Source organism: Pollachius pollachius (assembly GCF_949987615.1).
Source record: "Pollachius pollachius genome assembly, chromosome: 14".
Lineage (NCBI taxonomy): Eukaryota > Metazoa > Chordata > Actinopteri > Gadiformes > Gadidae > Pollachius > Pollachius pollachius.
In genome coordinates, this window is record NC_136947.1 from 15,549,950 (window position 1) to 15,559,949 (window position 10,000).

The window sequence follows — 10,000 nt, forward strand, 5'->3', positions numbered from 1 at the left end:
AGCACAGATCCCAGTGGGGACAGAGGGGACGGGTCCCCTTCAATTTTATGAAGAACATGAAGTTTACCCCCAATATTAATTATTCATCAATAAATCATGTATATATTTATAAAACAAGTCATACATATATTTATAAAATATATATTTAATAGAGGCTGACTCCACTTTCGAAAAAATTAACAAATAAACACACTTTTTAAAATGTGTCCTCCCTATGTATCCTGCTCAGTGGTCTGAACCGCTGCCAATTGTCAGAAGAGTGAGTGGGGCTGCATTGGTGGATGTGTGGCTCTGTAACATATGTAAATACATATAGTGATGGCCTGAAAGGGTTTCACTGTTATATATTTTAAGCTACAGGGTAATGGCTATGTTTCTGGTAGAACAGATCTTTAGATAAACGTTGATGTTGGTGATAATATTGATGTCTCCTACAGAAAATACTCTAATGTCTATACTATAATGTCTCAGTATGATTCCTCTCGCTACAGATATTCTCAAGTGGGCTGTTGTAGGAACAATGGTCAGATCTGGAACACTAGTTTCTGTTATTATTACTTTAAACACTGCTCTACCTATTCTCCTGTGTCAATGCATCTCAAACAGAAGGCCTTCAACGTTAGCGGTTTCATGTTGATCCAGTGGTTAGCATTAAATTCACATTTAAATCTTCATTAGAAGTTCTTCTGATTTCTACAGTGTTCAGTGGATATAAAAAGGTTTACACTCACGCCAACACGACAGCCCATGTCCATGGCAGCATCCAGCAAGGTGAAGTTGAGCTTCTGAATCTGACCCCCAACGGAAGTGTGAGTGGCCTCAATAAGGTCTGCATTCACGGTCCCAAGCTGGATGGGGTCAAAAGTATTAACAATAGAAAAATAGGTGGATAACTTAACTGCATCTGAGATATTTTTCAGGCAAAACAGTATGGTGCGTGTGTGCATGTGTGTGCATGCGTGTGTGTGTGTGTGTGTGTGGGTGTGTGTGTGTGTGTGTGTGTGTGAGTGTGTGTGGGTGTCTGTGAATGTCTTTGTTTGTGTGTGTGTGTGTGTGTGTGTGTGTGTGTGTGTGTGTGTGTGTGTGTGTGTGAGTGTGTGTGGGTTGAATGGAAGAGGTTTACCTTGTACTGCTCCATGGATTTCATCTGTGTCAGTATGGTCTTGTTCACTTGGGCACAAGGATATCCAAATAGCCTACAAGGACATTATAAAATCAATGACGCGTTTGGGAGTGGAGCAACCTATACCCTATACCTATAGAACGCTTTCCCTTTCAACCCATTCTCAGGAAACAAGGTGTTCCTGTCACTAAACTAATCCGAGACACGGCGTGGGAACGCTTACCAGACCACCTTGCAGTAGGCTTCCATATGGTCCACAGGCTGGCCGGTGGTGATAAGGCTCATCCCCACCAGACAGGCGCTGATCACAAGCAGGGTCCTCACTGACGACATGACGGCTGCGCTGTCTTCTTCTTCCTCTTCTTCTTCTTGCTATCAAGGTAGAGGTGTGTGCTGATGAGCGGCGTTTGGGGCATGTTCCCCCGACTGCCCTGCAGGCCTTTATATAGCGGCAGACGTTGAGGTGGAGCACACATGGTGTGGGTCATGAGTGTAGCATGGCATCGATTGGCAGGATTCTTCTCGTCGCTCGGGAACCACATGCCAAGCATTAGGTCCCTTCAGATGAATAGATTTGCCAATGAACAGGATTGCTTCATGCGAGAAATAAAAAGTAAAGGAGGAGGAAAGTTTTCTGTAAGAAGACACGTATTTGCCTCCCAATCCATGTCTAAATGTGTCAACTTATTTTTGTGCTGGTGTTAGTATATAAGCCTAAACCTTGTGGGGCATGTTGAAACAGCACTGTGAATTATGTGTGTTTAGGCTGAGAAAACAGCTTTCAGATTTCTCCTTGCCGTTTTGGTTGTTTTATTATTGTCATATAGCCTGCATTTCTTGGTGTCGATATTTTATTAAGTAAAGTTTAATGTATTCTTTGTTTTACTTTATTGATTTGTATAACTTTGTATTACTCATGCTATGTTCTGAACATATCATGACATCTGACATCAGATGATTATCTGAAAAGCCTTCGGGCCACATAGAGGCCTACTAAGGTCAGGTGGTCTGGTAAGGCTTCCTAAACCATGGCCCATCTCAAAGGCATTCAGCTAACATTGGTGCGTTCTGAGGTGGAACACGTGAGCTCTGGGAAAGAGTCGTGGCTCTAGATAGCTTGACCAGAAACCACAGCGTGAAGAAACCACAGTAAACTGATTATCATTCCAATTATCAAACTGAGCTCAATTTAAACATTAATTCACCATTTACTCCCCATTTTAGCATAAAGATTAAAATAAACAAAAGTAGCAAATTAGCATGATTTATGTTTAATATTAAAAACTGTTTAGCAACCTGTAAAATATGCAAGTCTGCCTGCAGAGCTCACTGGACTCCATGGCAGATTCTGGGAACTATACCCAGTTTCTGACTCATTACTGGAAATACACAAGGAAGCTGGTACATTATTAAAAGTTGTGAAATATACCATTAAACATTTACTGAACATTTAGAATCACAGGTACAACTTCCAGGCCACTTCAGTGTATGTCTACCTGCATCGCCTCAGCCAAACACACAGTTTAATTTTCCTTCTCACATCTAACTCTAATCCTCACACAGCTCTACTCTTACCTCAGGCAGTGTCTCCACATTTGGAAATACAATGTAATATGTATGCATTACGTTGTTGAAAGTGCTTGAATGACGTGTGTCCAATTCCCATCCGTTTCGACTGTTACATTAACAAGTATGACAACTAAACAGTGACTCGTATTTTGGTCGTAGTGTCTGCTGCGGGGTGTTGGAGTGAGTACAGAGTGGTTTGGGTTACCATTCCTCTGGGCCCAGGTGCTGACCTCAAGGCGACATGGCGCAGGGTCCTCCTGTCATGGGTGCTAGCATGTCATCGATGAGCCTGACCCCTCATCTCTCTGGAACTGCATGCCAACCATTAGACTCCATCAGGGGAGCATTGCTTTGTGTTGAAATGAGAAAAGACATACCGCAACTGAAACAAATTTTGTATTGAACACCATTCCATGATCCTTAAAAAGAGAGCATGAACGTAAGTTTACTAGGGAGTCACTTGTCAAGCTTAGTCTCGAAAATGTAGATAGATAGATAAATAGATAGATAGATAGATTGATAGATTGATTGATAGATTGATTGATAGATTGATTGATAGATTGATTGATAGATAAATACTTTATTGATCCCCAGTGGGAAAATTCTAAAAAGATATGTCAGAAGTGGGATTTGAACCCACGCCTCCATTTGGAGACCAGAAACCCCATGATATGGAAGGTACTACCTTGAGTCTGGCGCCTTAGACCACTCGGCCATCCTGACAACTGAACGATTTACTGTCTCAACATTTAATAAAATAGTATAAAGACATGATGATGTAACTGACACTCAAAACCTTTGCATCAAAGCTCCAAAGTGTTTTGATATATTTTTGTTTCTCATAATATTCCTCCTCACTGGGTATTACACAAAGTTCAACCAGTCTAGCTCTCTCTCCACTAGCAGCTATCCATTGTCTGTCAAACATTTGCATGGTAATGGCTTACACATATTGGTTTATAAGTCACCATGCAACAGAGCCACTGGAGCAGGTTTCAACCCACAGCAGAAAGATTAAACAGGGCCAACGAAAACAACACGATGCCAAATCAGATTTTTGGCATTTTTTCTTTTCAATCAAAATTCAAATCAACATTGGAAGAAGCAAACACATTTGGAATAAAGATTCCTTCTGCAAGCTCAAATTAGTGAATCCTGCCTTTGGTGCAGGTTTACCCAATAAAGACATAATACCCTGGACCCATTCGAGGACCGCACCAGTTTGTTAGACATGGGATGAAATCATGCCACGTTTCTATTTGACTATGTGTAAATGTGTATATCTGTGAAGGATCACATATGTAGGCCTGCAAGTTGGGCCCAACTTGTTATATTTAATCTTTTGATGGACTAAAAAAGTTCCCTGTGGTAGTAGCCCATGCGCCACCGAAGTGGTTTTCTTAGGCTCCTCCCCCAAACAGTACTGGGAGATGTTGAACAAACCCAGTTGAATGGCAAGGCACCATATCGTCCAGGTGGTGTCGGCATTGCCTTGCCATGCCACAGCTCTCCCTTCAACGTGTGGTGATGGCGTTTACCTGCCGGCCCTGATTACCAAGGGCACCACAGGTGTGAAGCCCAACCCACCCTATTTGCAATGGCTTTTATCCGGCATTGTAGCGAAATGTATTTGATCCTTAATAAATACAAATTGTGTTTTAAGGTCATGTGTTTCGGGCCGGGTTGAATCTGGTTCGGCTTTTGCTTTTTGACGTCATGTTGTGTTCGTTTTCTGTCTATTTAATAACAGCCACCTTGTTATCTAAACTGCATCTAGAGAGAGGTCAGTTTTCCCACTCTACTGTTTAGACTTTAGTCAACCATTGTTGGCAGTAATCATTAAACAGCCCTTGTAAAATCACTCCAAACGTGATTCTGCTATTCCAAGAGCACATGGGGATTCACAAATAAAAGATTGCCTTGTTATCATCTTACTAGTATAATTGATGTCCACTAAAACTGAAGAATCAACCAACAGAACAACGAGTTGAAGTAAAGAACCGAATAACTGCTTCCATTATATATAAAGCACTTGCATAATTCTACATGAGTAGAATGATAATGGATAACTTCATTAAAGTTATCCAAATAAGTTCACCACTAGTGCTGTTGGTGTGGTGACCTAGATCGGAGTCATCTCGCGATAAGTCATAATCTTTCGTCCAGCTTCCTTCTCCAAGTTGCTCTGCATAGCAGTCCTGCTGACGTTTGCAGGGGCGTCTGTCATTTGTGTGTCTATCGAAAGCCTTGCAAGAAGATACATCTAACTTTACATATTAGGTAAAATGCATGATCGTTTAACTGTACAGCTTCATATATAGTGCATGTTTTAGATGCGATATTTGATTAGGGATGTACAATAGGACTAGCCGTTATACCGTAAAAGTGGAGCGCCGTTAGTTTATATGTCGAGACGTCGCCCATTTATACGTCTAAACTTGGGTTTCCTCTGTCCGGTCCAAAGGTTGTTAGTCGCCTGTAGGGGAAAGTAGCTGGGCGCGCGTCCGAACACCAAACATAGCCACAGGGTATTTGCAGCGGACGAGACGTAGGCTTCACCTAGTTGCAAGCATTGGGTATTTCTGAATTCTAACCCTTTGTTTACCTTTCCTTTCAGGAGTTTGATCAAACCCAAAAGTGTCCACCATGACCGACGTGACTGGGAAGGTCCTAACGGTCCTGGGTCCGATCGACCCGGACCAATTGGGCCGCACTATGACCCACGAGCATTTGACGATGACTTTTGAGTGCTGTTACTTCTCCCCGCCGCCAGGGGACCAGGTGGAGAACCCGTTTCAGATGCAACACATGTTCTGGCTGAGACAGAACCCGTACGGCAACCACGAGAACCTGCTCCTGAAGCAAGAGAACAGCGCGGTGCGGGAGGAACTGCTGGCGTACAAGAAGGCCGGCGGGGGAGCCATGGTTGAGAACACCACAACCGGAATCGACCGGGACCTGCCCACCATCAGACAGATGTCCAAAGAAACGGGGGTCCATGTTATTGGTGGCGCTGGGTACTATGTGGACGCCACCCACACAGAGGCCACCAAGAGGATGACTGTGGAGGAGGTGTGTTCCTCATTTAAGTTTTTTTTTTTTTTTTAATCACAATCTAAAAGTTAAGTCTTTTATTACTAAGCATTAATACTTAACTACCTTGGCCATGATTCAATTTAATATTTGTACAAACAGGTTTTGAATTTTGCATTGGAATCCTTCTTTAATTGTTGATGATGCCTTAACAGGTATCCGTCTAATCAGGATTCAAATATCAGACGCGATCGAGCGTTTTCAGTCATTGATTTTACTTTTAGATGTTATGCTTAACAAAAAGCATTTGTTGGAAATAATATTGTAGCTTCATCAAAACGGGAATGAAGGTGTTACCTACTAAAGGTATGTTAAAACCAAACAAAGCACTTCAAGACCCTCCCTGGGTGTCCACTCAGCTCAGCGTCGTCATGGCGGACGAGGTGCTCCACGGCGCCGACGGGACGGGCATCCGCTGCGGCGTCATCGGGGAAATCGGCTGCAGCTGGCCCATCACAGACAGCGAGAAGAAGGTGCTGAGGGCCACAGCGCATGCCCAGACCCAGCTGGGCTGCCCCGTCATCATCCACCCGGGGCGGAACCCCACCGCGCCCGCCGAGGTGGTCCGCATCCTCCGGGAGGCCGGCGGGGACATCGGCAAGACGGTCATGTCCCACCTGGACAGGTGAGGGGGCCTCACGCGGGTCAGGATCTCCTCAGCCGGGTTTGGCGCCTTTTGTTTGACCGTTGGGGGCTGAAGGAAGGTCGGGGGATGGCGGGGGGGGTTTCACGGAAGAAACACAATTCTCAGTCGATAAATACTTCATCGTAACTGATATATCACACCTGACGCCTATTCTATAACAAGTAAAGCAGTAGTAAACTTTTTAGTTGTTTGGTGTTTTTTCTAATGCGATAGAAAGGCCCTGTAGATTCTTCTTCGTTATTGAGGCCCCTAGCCGTCATGGAAGTGCGTCCCCTCTTTTATTATGTTATACCAACTAAAGGAGTTTGCTTTGGAGGAGGGGGCGCTGCTATCTTAAGTTGGGACAGTAATTGTGATAAGAGGCTGTGTGTGTGTGTGTGTGTGTGCGTGTGCGTGTGTGTGTGTGCTTGTGAAGATGTGAATGGCATCTTCACTGTGTTAAACCAGGTTTTAAAAGATGCACATGTTCCTGTCCGGCTGTTAGCCGTAATAGTCTGCAGCTGTGGCTCATAGGTTAATTGAGCCACACCCATTCTGGTGCTCCTTAAGAGGGCCAGAGTTCTAGATTGGGGGAGGCTCGAGTTGTGCAAGTGAATTGACTGTTGTGCTATTGTTTGTTTTAAGTAAAAAAAAATGTGCTTTTTACCAACAACATTGTGCGTCAAGGAAACTCACAGTGCTTAATTTGATGTCATTTAATCCAATAAGCATGCCCTGACCAGCTGTGCTCTGCAGGACCATCTTTGACCACGGGGAGCTGCTGGAGTTCGCTAAGGAGGGCTGCTACCTTGAGTATGACCTGTTTGGCACCGAGATGCTGGACTACCCATACGACCTGTCGGTGGACATGCCCAGTGACAGCCAACGTGTGCAGGCGTGAGTTTGGGTTTAGAATCCTTTATAATGCAAACCGCTGACGACGGTGACCCTGTGTTAGATATTTGCACAAAGCAAAGTGGTTGCACATTATATATATAGACTTTTCCCGTGTGTGTGTGTGTGTGTGTGTGTGTGTGTGTGTGTGTGTGTGATCAGCCTGGGGGTCCTGGTGAAGGAGGGCTATGAGGACCACATCGTGGTGGCTCACGACATCCACACCAAGAACCGCCTGACCAAGTACGGGGGCCATGGCTACTCCCACATCTTGAAGAGCATCGTGCCGAAGATGCTGCGGAGGGGCTTCACCCAGGCCCAGGTGGACAAGATCCTCATAGACAACCCCCAACGCTGGCTCACATTCAAATAAGCACACACACGCACACACGCACACACACAGAAGATGCCATGGATTGATGGACTTCTGACAGGGGGTTTGGATCACAAATTTGATGTCATCAATCGTAATCAATTGAATGTTGTTTGGTGTCTGTGAGGGAATTTGTGTGTTAATTACAAAGGAAGGAGTTCGAATCGAGGGTGATCATCTTTTTTTTTTTCTGCATTCCAGACAGTCGAATGTATTAGCAATTAGAATATTAATCCCATCATATATAAGAGATCCAACCGTCCCAGAGCTCTTCAATAACTGTGTCGGTTTGATTCAACGTGGTGTTCTGTGTTTATGCCTGGCAATATCTTTTGCACTCATTTCAATAATTTCTAGCCTCCACCCGCCTGAGACTCCGGAGAATAGAGCCTCTCAAAAGAACCATAAAAAACCCTGAAAACAATTAGTTCCCTTCCTTTGAAATGCCAGTGTTTGCTCAGACCACAGGGACGCGGCCTGCGTCACACGGGGGTCTGCACAAACACCTTGCTAATTACATTTGCTCTTCGTCTTTCTCTCTGTTCCTCCAACAATGGCGTCCCGGCGCGCCGTTTGTTATGACGACGATGATTCAACAGCTCTGTGATCCGTGTATCACAGCACCAGCCTAGAGCCGTGACACCCTGCACACCCTGAACACCCTGAACACCACACAGCAGGAAGCCTCACTTGGCTGTCACCGAGGGGGGGTGGATCCCTTGACAGATACTCCTGAGGCCAACAGACCCGGCAGAAGGACATGCATGTGGGCTTGCAGGTGGTCGCACCATGCACCAATATGACTCATATGGCTGAGAGTGGGTTAGTCATGGGGGGGGGGGGGGGGGAAACAGAGAACTTCATATGAGAATGTAAGATGCACCATCTTACATGCTCATGTAAAGGTGTCTGTGTGCATACTCTTTCGGTCAGTGAGTGAAAGGAAGAATGTGATGTCTTGCTCAAGGGCTTATTTACATGGTGCATGGCTGTTGGGTTTGAACACCCACTGGCTACCATGAGGGTTGGAACCAGCAGCCCACCAGGGTAATGCAGACCCACAATGTCTCTATGTACTGCAGTGAAGATAGCCAGTCCAGGGTGACACAGACAGGACTTTATTACAGAGACATGAGTCACAAGGAAAAGCAGCTCTGGCGCAAAACCCCTGTTCCTAGAAGTAGGCCTATCTTTACCCTCGCCCCTGGCTCATGTATGATGACCATACACATTGCTACATGTTCCTACCCCTTCACCCAGGATGGAGCCATTTCCCACGTCTTGTTATGAAGAATCACAAAATCACACGGGTGCTGACAAACTATTCTGATTTTATAATTATCAGGTTTCGATTTTTCATGAGAAATTTGAGCTGATAACATCCTTCAGTTTCTAATCTTAACAACCCTTAATTATTTAGTTGACTTCATTTTAACAGTCAAATATTACTGTGTGTTTTAGATTTTCTCTTGTCACATTTAGTTTTATCATCACTGCCTGTCAGTACAGCGTGTCAATCCACTGACAATGAAAGGACTGATGGTATGCTATAATAAAGTTGCAATAAACCCATAATAAAAAACACATCAACATAAGAGTAAAATATCACTTAAAGCGAATGTAGCAGGACTCCTAAAATGGCCCTATGTTTGCATTTCCTTGCAAATCCTTTACTAGCTACGACATTGCCTTTCCTTCCCATATGCGCAGCCAAGGCTGCCATTCGATAACATCCAAAGTATAGAAGAATAGTCACATGTTTCATCTCTTCATCAGTCATTATACTATCCGGTCAAAAGTCAAGTCAGTGATCAATCCGTGATCCCGGTGTGTTTGGCCGCGGGAGCCGTTTAGCCACGTCAGTCGGCGTACACCATGAAGCCGGAGTAGGTGCTGTACTTGTTGTTGTTCCCGCCGTGCGCCTTGCCGCCGTCCAGCTTGACGTACACCTCGTCGCCCGGCTCCAGGTGCAGCACGGCGCTGTTGCTGGCGTAGTCGTAGTTCTGGTCGGCGTCCTGCGCTATGGCGCTGGCCCGCACCTTCACACGACGGGACATCTGGTTCAGGGGAGGTGGGCTTTCTGCCGCATGCAAACCATTTACTCTAAAGGTTCCTCACTGCACTTGCGACATTTTTTACTTTGACATAATCTGGGAGGTTCATTAAAAAAAGCATAGACATGCATGATTGGAATCCAAATCAAGTCTCTTAGAATCAATAAATGTGTATTATTTATTGTTTAAAGTGTCTTGATCGTGATTTTTCACTACCCAGTGGTCTAATTTAACAACACAATAATTAATTTTCCCAATTTGAGATCTAA

General features: G+C 44.7%; 2 protein-coding genes across 2 annotated transcripts in view; one reads left to right on the forward strand and one right to left on the reverse strand.

Annotated features, from left to right (window-relative positions):
- The first annotated feature begins 4,861 nt into the window (after window positions 1-4,861).
- pter (phosphotriesterase related) lies at window positions 4,862-7,846 on the forward strand. Its single transcript, XM_079750773.1, has 5 exons — window positions 4,862-4,972; window positions 5,310-5,764; window positions 6,145-6,410; window positions 7,167-7,307; window positions 7,467-7,846. The coding sequence occupies exons 2-5, from the start codon at window positions 5,339-5,341 to the stop codon at window positions 7,675-7,677; spliced, it is 1,044 nt and encodes a 347-aa protein (XP_079606899.1). The 5' UTR covers window positions 4,862-4,972; window positions 5,310-5,338; the 3' UTR covers window positions 7,678-7,846.
- Window positions 7,847-9,536: 1,690 nt separating this feature from the next.
- The window catches only part of c1ql3b (complement component 1, q subcomponent-like 3b), a gene marked incomplete at both ends in the record, with an annotated part of 1,304 nt that continues 840 nt past the window's right edge, over window positions 9,537-10,000 (reverse strand). The window contains one exon of the mRNA XM_079750774.1: window positions 9,537-9,716. Within this exon, the coding sequence (XP_079606900.1) occupies window positions 9,537-9,716 (180 nt within the window). The remainder of the gene's footprint in view (window positions 9,717-10,000) is intronic.